The sequence below is a fragment of the Lampetra fluviatilis genome, chromosome 55 (assembly GCF_964198595.1).
Source record: "Lampetra fluviatilis chromosome 55, kcLamFluv1.1, whole genome shotgun sequence".
Classification (NCBI taxonomy): domain Eukaryota; kingdom Metazoa; phylum Chordata; class Hyperoartia; order Petromyzontiformes; family Petromyzontidae; genus Lampetra; species Lampetra fluviatilis.
Genome location: NC_136329.1, coordinates 4,619,948 through 4,634,030, shown reverse-complemented (window position 1 = coordinate 4,634,030; position 14,083 = coordinate 4,619,948). Strand labels below are relative to the sequence as shown.

General features: G+C 57.1%; 1 protein-coding gene across 1 annotated transcript in view; it reads right to left on the bottom strand.

Annotated features, from left to right (window-relative positions):
- LOC144949942 (sulfotransferase 1 family member D1-like) overlaps positions 1-14,083 on the bottom strand; it is a 38,578-nt gene that overhangs the window by 991 nt on the left and 23,504 nt on the right. The window contains exons 9-10 of the mRNA XM_078879933.1: positions 13,764-13,819; positions 12,734-12,834 (exon numbers count right to left, since the gene is read on the bottom strand). Coding sequence (XP_078736059.1) covers positions 12,734-12,834; positions 13,764-13,819 — 157 coding nt within the window. The remainder of the gene's footprint in view (positions 1-12,733; positions 12,835-13,763; positions 13,820-14,083) is intronic.

The window sequence follows — 14,083 nt, the reverse complement described above, 5'->3', positions numbered from 1 at the left end:
CAGAATCTCGGCGCTGACTACTAAGTGGGTGACCCGGTGGCTAGGAGACGTTAACTACCTCGCCTGGTTTACAGCAAGTTGTGGGTTTCAATCACGACCTTGATATCGCGGTGGCTAGGAGACGTTAACTACTGCGCCTGGTATGCAGGAGGTCGTGGCTCCCATCCTGACCCTGACGACGCAGTGGCTGGGAGACGTTAACAACCCTCGCATGCTAAACAGAGAATCCTGAGTTCGATCCCGATCTTGTAGCCGTCTGCTGATTATTTGGAGTTTGCGTGTCTCTCTTTCTCACGTGGTTGCGTGGATTTTTTTCATGGTCCTGCAGTTTTTCGCTCCACAATTCAGAATGAACATCACGGCATTTAGAATATTTGGCTGATTTAAAATTCCATGCGACTGTAATATAGTAATTACGGCGGGAGACCACTTGACGGGTAGCACACTTGTATTAACATTTACTTTAGCCACAACGACACGTGTAGCCAACTACAGCCTACGCTACGCGTTCCATCCGGCTACACACAGGCGGGCTCTCCGGCCCCGTAGCTTCCAGGGGAACTCCCAGACCCACCCCGGCTGGGGTATGGGTCCCGACCACTGGGTCCCACAGCCGGCCCTCACACGGACGTCCGGCCGCGGGTCCCACGGTCTCGCCTCTGAACCACACAGGGTCCCGGCCCTTACAAGGACATCGGGGCTAGGGGTCGCAGGGCCCTATCTCTTCCTCCTCCTCTTCTGTCTTCACTGGTTACCAACTCCCCGAGTGCTGCTGTGCATCGCCCTAAATAGTCCTCCGCTCCAGGGGGCGGGGCCTATGCGGACCTCGGTGTGGACATCTGCCTGCAGACCGCGATGTAGCCACACCCGACCCGCTCTCACACGATCCCCCCCCTTGTCAGCACGCACCGCCACTACACCACGCGATGTAGCCACGCCCGACGCGCTCTCACACGATCCTCCCCTGTCAGTGCGTACCGCCACTACACGACGATGAAAAGCCAACGTCGTTGAGCTATCATCTGTGATGGCCAGGTCACTTCTGAAGACACATTCCTGCGGAGAGAGCTGGTAGGAACGTTGGGTTGCTCGGGCAATGGCCAGGGTCAACGGCGGCGTGGTGTATTCCGCAAATATGCCCGACTGTGAGGGCGGGCACAAGCCGGCGTGAGTAGGTTTAACGTTGAGTTTTATAAGGGCACCACGGGGTGAGCAGCCCCTCCCCACCCAGCCCCACCCCTCCCACCCCCCACCCAGCCCCAACCTCCCCACCCAGCCCCTCCCCACCCTCCCCACCCAGCCCCTCCCCACCCTCCCCACCCAGCCCCTCCCCACCCTCCCCTCCCCACCCTCACCACCCTCCCCACCCAGCCCCTCCCCACCCAGCCCCACCCTCCCCACGCAGCCCCTGCCCAACCCTCCCCACCCAGCCCCTCCCTCCCCACCCAGCCCCTCCCCACCCTCCCCTCTCCACCCAGCCCCACCCCTCCCATTTTTGGATGCACGACGGACGGACGGACGGACACAATAATCCCCTGTGGGCTGGTGGAACCAGGAGGTTCCTACCAGTAAAACAGAGCTACTATTTGGCTCAGCGGGGCATTTCCTAAAATAAAAAGAGTTTATTTCTGAGTGAACTACCGTGTTCTTGCTTTAAAAGAATGAGAGTGGGCTGGAGAGCTGTTTAAAAGGTAGGGAGGGTTGAAGTGTGTGTATGTGTGTGTATGTGTGTGTGTGTGGAATGTTCGAACGCTCACTGCGGAGGAGAGGCTGCCACTCCTCTGTCGGGAGCTGGACCGGTACCGCCTGGATCTCTGTGGCATTCAGGAGGTCCGGTGGACTGGTTCTGGATCCTGCCACCATGAGGGGTGGACAGTCCTCTACTCGGGGCAGGAGACTGCCAAAAAACAGGGTGTGGCTCTTCTTCTGAACAAAAGAATGAAGGGGGCGTGGGAGCGTGGCGGTGAGGTGTGGGAAGCTGTAAGCCCCAGGATACTTTGGGCTCGCCTTCCCATCAATCAGAGGCGAGGAATGGTGGTCGTGGTTACTTATGCCCCCACCGAAGACGAGCATCCGTGGAGGGATGCAGGCAAAGCCGATGAGTCAGACGCTTTCTATGACCTCCTGTCACAGGTGCTGGCTAAAGTGGCCACTCGGGACAGAGTCATCTTGTTGGGTGACTTCAATGCCCGAGTTGGTCATGATGCTGACACCTGGTCTGGAGTGATTGGAAGGCATGGGCCAGATCAGCTCAATAATAACGGTAGGAGGCTGCTAGATTTTTGTGCAGCCCATGGGCTTGTAATTACCAACACGCTCTTCCGGCATCGGCGCATCCACACAACATCATGGATACATGCCGGGTCCAAGCAAGAACATCTGCTGGACTACATAGTGATGGACCAGCGGATGCGAGCCCATGTCCTTGACACCAGGACCTACCGTGGAGCTGATCTGCCCTCTGACCATCGACTAGTCATCTGTAAGATGCGCCTGCCATTCTTCCACTCCGGTGGTGGGTGTATACCCAGGATCCCATTCCAACCAAAAGTGGCCTGGTCTCAGTTAGCTGATGAAAGTTGCAAGCGAGAATTTCATCATCGCTTGCAGCTGGGGTTGGCATCGTCGCCCACTCCACCTGATGTCGAGGGTAAATGGGCGAGGTTTAAGACTGTGACTCATGCAGCTGCAATGGCTGCTTTGGGTACGCGGTCCAGACCTCCCCAGAAACCCTGGCTGACAGAGGAGGTGTTCAGGTTAATTGAGAAAAAGCGACAGGCCCACTCTCATCGCCTACAGCATCCCACGTCAGAGAATGAGGAGGTTTACCGCAGCCTTCGCTCGGAGGTTCGGAGAGCCGTAAAGCGCTGTAAGGATGGGTGGTGGTCGCGGGTTGCTGAGGAGATGGAGTCTGCCTCAGTGGCCCGCGATCACAAATCACTATTTAACTCCATCAAAAATGTAACCTGCAGCGCCACACCTATTATCATCATTAGAGGAAAAAACGGTGATCCAATCTCCGACCCCCAGGAACAGGTTTGCAGATTTGCTGAGCATTTCTGTGAGGTCCTGGGGGAGGGAAAATCTCTCAGCCAGGAAAACATCATGGCACAAAGTGGGGATAACCCTGCTGAGGCTGCGGTGCCTCAAATATTGGAAGAGGTCACCCCCTGTGAGTGGCTGGCTGAGGTGCCAGCTGTTGAGGAAGTACTGAGGGCGATCCGGAGTCTGAGACCAGGGAAGGCACCGGGCAGAGATGATCTCCCAAGCGAAATGCTGAGGGAGGGTGGCGTTTGTGCACAGACTGCCCTATATGACATCATTTTCAACAGTCTGGACCACTGGACGGGTTCCGCAGGACTGGAAGGATGCCCTGGTGGCCCCCCTCTTTAAGAAGGGGGACCGTACCGACTGTAACAACTACAGGGGCATCTCACTCCTCAGTGTGCCGGGTAAGGTCCTGGCAAGGATTATTCAACATCGCCTTGCTAGGCACGCTGAGGAGAGGCTTGCGGAGCCCCAATGCGGTTTCAGGAAAGGGCGGTCCTGCACAGATGCCATATTTTCTGTCCGTCTGCTACAGCAGAGGTGTAGGGAATTCCAAAAAGACCTACATCTCTGCTTTATTGACCTGGTCAAGGCCTATGATACCATCAGTAGGACTGGGCTCTGGGTTGTTCTTCGTGCTTTCAGAGTCCCTGACCCTCTGCTCACGATCATTAAGGACCTTCATGATGATGAGCGGGCCCGGGTAAAACTACGTGGCTGGGAGTCGGAGCCTTTCCCTGTACACCTTGGGGTGCGACAGGGATGTCCTCTGGCTCCCACATTATTTAACATCTATTTCGACTGCGTAGTTCGTGAAGCCTTCAATAGCTGTACCGGGGGAATTTCCATTTGGTACAGATATAATGGGAGGCTGATCGACGCCCGGGTGCGATCAAGGGATGGCTCCCTATTGGTCAACCACGTTATGTATGCCGATGATTTGGTAATAGCTGCTCATTCAGAAGAGGAGTTGGAGACGCTGCTGCTGAGACTGGAGCGTGTCACTAAGAGGTGAGGCCTTACCATCAGCCCCACCAAAACTAAGCACCTGCCTGGGTATTTTGTACCATCGGACACTCCACCCCCACAACTCCCAATTGGTGATGGGGCAGTTGTGGAGAGAGTGGAGAGTTTCCCATACCTGGGCAGTGTGCTTATGACCGGCTCCAGTTTATCAGCAGAGGTCTCACTCCGAATCAGTCGAGCGGCAATATCTTTTCATCGGTTGCGTAACGCTGTGTGGAAGCTACCTGGTCTGTCGCTCCGCACGAAGATTCAGGTCTTCTCGGCCACGGTCATTCCCTCCCTTCTCTACGCTTGCGAAACGTGGACCCCCCTAGTGGAGCATCTTCGCCGGTTGGAAACATTTAGGCTGGCCTGCCTACGATCCATCCTGGGTTTAACCAGGCTGGATTGTGTGAGGAGCTCACAAGTCCTTGAAAGATCTGGGCAAAGTCCCATCAGTGAGCTTCTCCGGCAGGCAAGGCTGCGTTGGCTGGGTCATGTAGCCCGCATGCCCAGCCACCGCATGCCTAAACAGCTTTTGTTCGGCCGGATCGAGGGGGCTAAACGGGCGCGGCACGGGCTAGAGAAGAGATGGAGTGATGTGGTACAGGAGGACGTGGAGCTGAGTGGACTTGCCGATGACTGGTACCAGCGGTGTCAAGATCGGCCTCAGTGGAGGAGGCTCGTGAAGGACGCTACTGGGCAGTTGGAGGCAGTCGCCCTCCAGCAACAACGGAGGGCGGAGGAGCAACGCTCACAACAACGAGCGGAGCGTCGGGTGGCTAAAGCACAGCAAGTTGGTACAGTAGGGGGCACAGGTGGTGCATCAGCCAGTCATCTCGGTCATCTCGGTCAGTCGACCCGTGGCACCTGGGTCTGCCCCGTGACCTCCTGCCAGCGGGCGTTCGACACTTCACGTGGCCTCAAGGTGCACATGGCCTGGCACAAGCGTCGTGGTGACGTCACCGCCACTTAGTGGCGAATGGCGGTTGTTGTTGTTGTGTATGTGTAGCGGTTAGCGCGCTGCACTATGGACCTGGCGACCCGGGTTCGGTTCCCGCTCACGGCAAACACCAGTGACGATTATCTGAACCGGTCCTGGGCCTCCCCTAGGTCGACTCAGCCAAAAATGAGTACCTGGTGCGGTGTGTAAACATCGCCGCTAGGGAGACAAAGGCGGTCGGGCGTGGTGCTGGCCACCCACCCCCTCGTGTACCGTTCCGGCCTTCATAGGTGCTCGCTAACAGCACTTGCCTCTACAGTCTGTCAAGGCTATACAAGAGATCTTTGTCTTTGTGTGTGTGTATGTGTGTGTGTATGTGTGTGTATGTGTGTGTGTATGTGTGTGTGTGTATGTGTGAGTGCATTTCTCAGCAAAAACAACCCCCTACCTCCTCGATGGTGCTGGTCTGTAACGCCACTCTCCCTCCCCCCCTTCCTTTCTCTCTCCACCCCCACTCTCCGCTCTCCCTCCCGCTCTCTACACCCTCTCATCTCTCCCTCTCTCCCCCCTCCTCTATTTGCGCTCTCCCCCCCCTCTTTCTCCCTTCCTCTATTTCTCCCCCTCCTCTCTATCTTCTTTTTTCTCCCTTCTCCCTCTCGCTATCCCTCTCCTCCCTCTCTTTTTTTTGCGATCAGTGGAAACAATAAGATGTTCGGTATCGTCGGCACTTTGCTTCGTTCATCATTTCGTAATTTTTAAAAAATAACTTTGCTTTATGTAAACCCCCACCTCTCGCTCACTCTCTCGCTCTCTCTAAGTTCTGCACGCAGCCCTTCTCGCAGTCCAACGGCCTCTGACGGGTAGCTCATAACTGTGAAGTACCGGTGAAGACGCTGGACACCCAGGTTGAGGCACACGTATGTTTATTTCAGCTTATCGGTACAGGACAACACTAGAGGGGGTAGCGGCCCCCTCACCCGGATAACTGGGGATACCCCCTAGCTAATCTCACCTATCTCCAAGTCCTCCTCTAACGAGCTAGGGGAGGCTAACTGGCCCGACACTGGTGAGTCGGGCTACGGTCTCCGGAGTCCCAGGGTCTAACCCTGGTTCACGGAACCACGCCTCTGGCTCGCTCCTCTGCAGCCCTGACAAGGGCGGCGTCGAGGGGAGTCCAGGGCTCTAGCTAGAGGATCTTCACTCTTCCTCCTTCGTTCCCAGACTGAGCCCCGAGCTCTCTTTGTCCTCCCCCTTTATACCCCCCATCAGGATCACAACCCCCCAGGCTGCCTGATGCGGACGTCGCTGCGGGCACCCCCCCCGTGTACTCCCGTAACTCCGCCCACTGTGTTTGTTACCCATTGGATCGTATGCACTTACAGCCCTCCCGTAACAGCCCTACATCACCCCCCCCATTACAGCTCGCAGCCGTCCCGGCTGCAACAATTCCAAATAAAGGAACAATTACCCCTCGACCCCGTGTGTGCCTCATTTTTTCAACAAAATGCAAATAGCAGAACAACAACAAGAACAACAACCATACCCCCGAAGGGAATGTCCGACGCACCCCCCCCCCCGCATAAATACGAAATCCGTAAGCACGTATGTACAACTAGCCAGGAACTCCCCCATCACACACAGCACACCCACGACACACAACGCACCCACAACACACACACCGCGCCCACACAACACAACACACTCAGTGTGCAAGGAGCACACCACCGACGCAGCATACAGTAACCATGACACGTGAAGGAAAATAAATAAGAAAAGTTTTTTTTTCTTTTTCTTCCTGCTGTATATTATAAGAGTCTGCGCATTTTAGCGCGCGTCCTTGCCGCAGGCCCGTCACACGGGGCAACCCCGGACGGCGGACCATCCGGTGGCGGCTGTCCCATTCGAGGTGAGGTCGCGATTGAAGTCGCGCGACTGTCGGCATCACCTGTGGGGGTTCCAGGGCGTGAGCCCGTCATTCCCGGTACACCTGTGGGTGGGACAGCCGGCAACACATCAGGCGAGAGCAGCGACGGACCCTCCGAGTCGGTCGACCCCCCACATGCTTGGCCTCGCGTGCGTGGCGTGGGCCCCCGCACCGCAACAAACGGCTTCAGCCTAGAGGGGTGTACAAACCACCGGCGCCTCCCCCATTGGATTCGAACGCACTGAGGCCTCAAAACCTCAATAACCTCGACGGGGCCCCGCCACGGGCGTACGAGTTTAGAGGAGGTCGCGAGTGGTACCTGGGGACAGTGCAGCCATGCCCTGTCCCCCGGCTTCCACTGCAGCACGTGCGCGCGAGCCAGTCTGAGGCGCTCGTTCGCCTTCTGACGCCTGTCAGAATTTAGCCTCGCCGCATCCCGCGCCTCAGTCAGTTTGTCAAGGTTAAATTTAACGTGATCGTCCAATTTAGATTTGCCCAGCGGCACGTGGATCTGCAACTGTGCCCGAACAGGTGGGTCGGGTTCGCGGCCATACATAAGAAAGAAAGGTGAAAACCCCGTCGCAGCATGGGGAGCCAATCTGTATGCCGCTAGAACCCCTTGAATTTGTAAGTCCCAATCAGCCTGTGAGTCCGAAACTTGCTGCGACAACATAGACGTGATGGTGCGATGCAGACGCTCGACCATCCCGTCCGTTTGCGGGTGATAGGGGGAGGTTCGAATTTTTTTCGTTCCCAGGAGATCACAGACTTGTTTTAGGAGTTTCCCCGAAAAATTTCTACCCTGGTCGGTCAACAACCGCTCCGGGGCACCTTTGTCCATGACATAACCTTGGACAAAGGCGTCGACGATGGCTGCTGCCGACTGATTCGCCAGGGGCCAGGCCATAGGCCAGCGCGTAAAATATTCGACCCCAGTAAGCAAATATTTATTTCCCCTGGAGGTGGCGGGGAATGGCCCCAGAATATCCAGTGCGACCAGTTCATTTATTCTGGAGACCTGGATGGATTGTAAGGGCGGGTTCGACTCCCGTGCCGGTGGTTTGCGCTGCGCACACTGAGGGCATGCCGCCAACAGATCAGCAACATCCCTTGTCATACCCGGCCAAAAAAAATTCAGCTGAAGCAAGGCGAGTGTTTTCTGGGTACCTAGGTGGAGGAGGCGCTCATGAGCAGCCCACACCACCTTACCTCGTAGGCCAGAAGGGACCACCAGCCGGTGACGCTGGGATTTCCCGTCCCAATGCATAAGCAAGCCCGCATGGGTTTCCCATGCGTCGGCATGACCCGTCACACGCCCCCTCTCCCCGGCGCGACGACGCAACGCGAGGAGGGAGGCATCCTCCAACTGGAGGCGCCCCCATTCATCAACGGGCAATCCAAGCAGGGAATCTCTCCCCTGTTCGGCGATATCAATGGGGACTACCGTTTCATCGTCGGCGGCCGCCGCCAGGACCGGAACCATCACGTCCCCCACTGGCTTGCAACGCCCCGACCCCAGGAGACATGCGCATTCGGAGGCGGTTGGCATCCGTGACAGAGCGTCAGCGTTGGTGTGGCGAACGCCCTTACGATAAGTGGTTTCAAAACTGAAATCCTGGAGGACCTCCAGCCATCGGGACAATTGTCCCGATGGCTGTTGAACCTTCAGGGCGTACTGCAGTGCCGCATGATCTGTGCGGACGGTGAAATGCCGACCGTACAGATATGGGCGATACTGTTGGATGAAATAGACAATTGCCAACAGTTCCCTACGGGTGACACAATATCTTTGCTCCGTTGGAGACAACACCCGACTGCCGTACGCGACCACCCGTTCCACGCCGTCAACCACCTGGGAAAGCACGCCTCCAATACCCGTGTTGCTCGCGTCGGTGTCGAGCAAAAACGGCCTCGAAAAATCTGGGTAAATCAAGGGAGGAGCCTTCACCAGCGCGTCCCGAAGGGAGCAGAAAGCAGCTTCCTCATCCTGACCCCAGTGGAACCGAACCCCTTTAGATGTTAACGCGTGTAGGGGTTTGGCAATTGTTGCAAAATTAGCGACGAAGCGTCGGTAATATGATGCGAAGCCAATAAAACTCCTGACCTCTCCCACCGAGGTGGGAGTCGGCCAGGAGCTGACACACTGCGTTTTGGCGGGATCGGTAGCAATACCCGAGCGCCCTACGATGTGCCCCAAATAACGCACCGACTCGCGTAACAAATGGCATTTTTGGGGCTTAAATTTCAAATTAGCAGCCCGCATCTTTAGGAAAACCGCCCGCAACCTCTGGAGATGTTCATCAAAAGTTTTACCAAAGACAATAACGTCATCCAAATAAATCAGGCACGATTCCCATTGCAATCCAGCCAAAACCAATTCCATCAATCGCTGGAAAGTTGCCGGCGCTGAGTGTAAGCCCATCGGCAACCGGTTGAATTGGAACAGGCCGTGCGGTGTACGGAAAGCAGTTTTAGGCTTAGAATCATCGTCCAGAGGAAGCTGCCAGAATCCCGAAAGTAAATCTAGTGTGGAGAAGAATCGCGCTCCCGCCAAAGCGTCCAGCGATTCGTCCATCCGTGGGAGCGGGTATGCGTCGGCAACCGAAATTTTATTAAGGCGCCGAAAATCCACGCAAAACCGCAACGAGCCGTCCTGCTTTTTAACCAGGACGATCGGCGCTCCCCACGGGCTGGTGGAGGGAGAAATGATGTCGGCGGCTAACATGTCATCAACAGCCGATTTGACATGGTCCTTTTCGGCGGGACTTAACCGAAACGGATTTTGGCGAATTGGCGCGCTGTCACCCGTGTCAATATGGTGACGCAGCAGGTGAGTGCAACCCAAATCATATTTATCACGACTGAAAACGTCGGAAAATTCCCTCAGTAGCGTTCTAAGCTGTTGGCGCTCTGAATTTGTCAGGTCCGTCGATCCCGCACAAAGCGCGTCGATCCACCCTTCATCGCTGTCCGAATGTGGGAGCATCCGGGAAGCAGTGCCAACGTGGTTCGCGACAGGTTCCTCGCAGGGCATTGGCGTCGCGTGAGCGAGCACCGTCCCTTGAGGAACCACCACCGTCTGCGATCCCACATTTAGGACCGCGATGAAAGGGTCCCCGTCCCCTCTTACGACGGTCTGGGCCGGAATCAAATGAGGCCCATTAACCCCGGCCCTAGACGGTCCCAGCAAAACACCCTGATCCCCTATGCCCTTAGCGAAGGGCTTACGAAGTTTCAGAGGCACTAGCATTTGAGCTCCCGGCGGCACACGAACAGTTTCAACGACGAACGCCGGTACCGTCGCGAACGCCGACCGAGCCGCCGCAGGGGATGGCAGGAACGCCATGCGCCGCCCCGATGGAAGCTCAATGCATCCTTGGTCGATCAAAATACGAATGGGCATTTTACCTAAGAAATCCGTCCCCAGCAGGCACGGAACCGCCAGCGAGGAGGAAACGAAAATCGGCCCCGACAATTTGATGTCCCCAATAGAAATTTGCGCTCGAATCTGTCCCATGATGCCGAGAGAGCCCCCGTTAGCGGCATAGAATGGGACGTTAACCGGCAGTAAAGGCCGGCTTTGTACGGGCAGAATATTGTAAATTAATTCCGAAATGATTGTCGCCGATGCCCCCGTATCGACCAAGATGCGTACTTCTACCCCGTCAATGTGTCCGACTACGGCCGACGACCCTGACGACGCGGCTACCACGCGATGGGCCAACACGGACCACTGTTTGGGCTCGATTTGAGTCCCCGCAGTGATCCGCGTTGGCCCCTCGCAACGCGACATCGGCCCCCCGTTTGTTGTGGTGCGAGAGCGTGCAACGGGTAGGTGCTTTGGCCAAACATGTGTGGTGCCGCGACTCGCCGGGTCATGTTGCTGGAGCTTGGGAGGAGGAGGCCCGGCGTCCCGTCGAGCCGTCGTCCCGCGCTGTCGAGGAGAGCGGCACCCCGAGGCGACGTGGCCCCGGACGCCGCAGTTGAAACACCGCGGGAGCCCCGGTGGAGACGACGGGCGGTTGAAACGGCTTGACCCGTCCCGGGCCGACCGTACTTCTTGCGCCTGTTGCCGTCGATGGTCGACGGCGAAGAGCTCCTCCGTCGGAAGGGTGGCTGCAGCCACCGCACGCCCTGCCGATGCCCTGCTGGCTTTCCGCCGCAGGGACAGAAGGTTGGCGTGAAGGAGGCGCGCCGCCTGAAGAGAGGTCATCTCGGCGTCCTCCTGTGCGACGACAGCGATGTCCAGGTCGTCTGCCAGGAGGAGTATTTTCTCCGTGACCATCGCGTCCACGCCATCGTCGTCCATACGGGGAAAAGCCGTCTTAGCCAGCGCTAGGAGGCTCGTCCTGTATGCCAGGGGCGACTCCTTCTCACCCCGCTTGCGCTCGTAGAACCGCTCTCTGCATTCCGCTGAAGGTCCATAGACCCCGGCCAGCAGCTGTAGTGCCTTCGGCAGAGTAGACCGCTTTTCTTTCGGCGCCGATGTGAGGGCGGCGAGCGCGTCTGCGTCGAGGAGCGCCGGCAGCGCGCAGAGGGCTTCATCGTCGGACCACCTTGCCATTTCTTGGTGGGCGATGAAGCGTCGCTGGAAGCCGCCCCAGTCGCCCTCTGCACCAACAAATTCTTTCAGCGGAGGCAGCCGTTGTTGTAGCGCAGCGTTCGCCTTGGACGTCTGTAGGCTGCTATCCCCGGGACTCGGCTGTGCGTCGGCGCGAATGGCAGATGGAATCGCCTGTCGCGGATGTGATGACGCTCCCTCCGCTGGAGATGACGCAGCTGTCCCAGCGAGAGCGGTGTCGGACCCAAGGTTGAGCCCGGCCACGCCCTCCGCAGCTGCCGTGACGATGGCGGGAATTTCAAAGTTTGAGTTTTCAGAAATGGCGGGAAGGCGCTCAGGTTGACGACTCCCCTCGCCCCGTGGTGGACCACCAGCCCCCAGCCGCGTGATGTTTTCCAGCGTGGCGGCAGCGGCGTACAGTAGCTCCGCCAGTCTCTCGTGAGCCAGCCGTAGCGCGTCTGGCTGCGGCCCCTCTTCATGCCGATGCCCCGGTAGGAACGCGTCGGCCCCCGGCTGCGCCATGTCTTGGTGAGCCGCCTCGGGCTCAACGACTTCAGCAGTGTCCTCCTCCGGTACTCTGGCTCGAGCTGTCTGACGTGTTTCCATGTCCGTAGTACTTCTGACACCAGATGAAGTACCGGTGAAGACGCTGGACACCCAGGTTGAGGCACACGTATGTTTATTTCAGCTTATCGGTACAGGACAACACTAGAGGGGGTAGCGGCCCCCTCACCCGGATAACTGGGGATACCCCCTAGCTAATCTCACCTATCTCCAAGTCCTCCTCTAACGAGCTAGGGGAGGCTAACTGGCCCGACACTGGTGAGTCGGGCTACGGTCTCCGGAGTCCCAGGGTCTAACCCTGGTTCACGGAACCACGCCTCTGGCTCGCTCCTCTGCAGCCCTGACAAGGGCGGCGTCGAGGGGAGTCCAGGGCTCTAGCTAGAGGATCTTCACTCTTCCTCCTTCGTTCCCAGACTGAGCCCCGAGCTCTCTTTGTCCTCCCCCTTTATACCCCCCATCAGGATCACAACCCCCCAGGCTGCCTGATGCGGACGTCGCTGCGGGCACCCCCCCCGTGTACTCCCGTAACTCCGCCCACTGTGTTTGTTACCCATTGGATCGTATGCACTTACAGCCCTCCCGTAACAGCCCTACAACTGCATGCAGAGCTCCCCGTCATCTGCACCGAGCACACGGCCTCCTCCCTCTTCCCCCCCCCCTCTCGGAGGCTCCGGGGGACGGTGGTTGCCTTCCCCCCTCTTCTCCTTCTTCCCAGAGTTGTGCTTTTCCTGCACGCAGCCCCTTGGCCACAGCGAGCTACTGAAGCTCCGAGGCTGCAGGAACGTGCCCCTGAAGAGCGCCCCAAAGAAAGCGCTCTACACGTGGCTGCGTCAAGGCGCTGCATTCCCGGGACCTCGCCGACCTACCGGACACAAAATGGAGAGACAATTTATCCCCCCTCATTGTGGCCGACCCCCAGTGGAAATAAATGTACAAGTCTCCCATAGCCAAACGCTATGGTGACCTCCAGTGGAGATTGGCACACTGGACGTTGCCATCGGCCGTGTAACAGACTTGTGCATTTTCTGCGGTGCCAGGGAGGATCTTCCCCAACTTAATGTTCCGGCTTTTGGGGAACATCTTCAGCATCTGGGGGTGCCCTTTCTACAACAGCAGCTTTGTGTACAGGATGCCTTACCTGGCTAACAAGCGCCATGACCTCGCCAACTTCGTCTGAACTCAAGCAAAGATGGCGGTGTACAGGACGAGAAAAAAGATGCTGCAAGGTGACACTGACGGCTGCTCCGTGCTTCCAGTGTTCAGGGGCCTGCTCAAGGCGCGGCTCCAGCTAGAGCACGCATAGCCCACACATTTCGGTAACATGCGTGTCTTCGTCGAATGCTGGGGGGGGGGGGGGTACGGAAAAGTCCTCTGTACCAGCGTGGACGGCACCCTCATGTTCATCTTCTGATGTGCTCGCTCGTCGGCGTGATGTGCGCGATGACCACCACCACCACGTGACTTTTTTTGTGTTGTGCGCGGTGAATTCAGTGCCACAGCGCGTGTTTCTATTGTTTTTGTGTTATTTGTCCATAGTGACTGTGTATTTCGTATCGAAATCGCCTCCAGTGCTGTTGCTACTGGTGGCAAAATAAAAGTGATTTAAAAGTCAGTAACCACCATCTCTCTCTCATCCTCTATCTCTCTCCGCCCTCTCTCTCCACCCTCCTCTTCTATCCACCATCTCTCTATCCCCTCTCCACCCTCTCTCTAGAGACCATTTCTTAACCTCCACCGTCTCCACCTCCTCCTTCTGCTGCTCCTCGTTCCACCACTATGAGCGGTCAGAGCACAGAGCCGCAGAGCAAGGAGTATTCAGAATGCCAAATTATTTTCTGCAAATGGGAATTCTAACGCTAAAGGACTGACGACACAGGGAAGTTCTGCCACTAGTGGATTGGTTACACAGGAAAGTTCTAACGCCAGTGGTTTAACCACACACACCAGGTCTAATGCGAGTGTGATAATTCCACATGTCACCGCCAGTGACAAGAGGGAAGACGTCCGTTCTAACGCAACTGGCTCGGCTGAAAAGCGA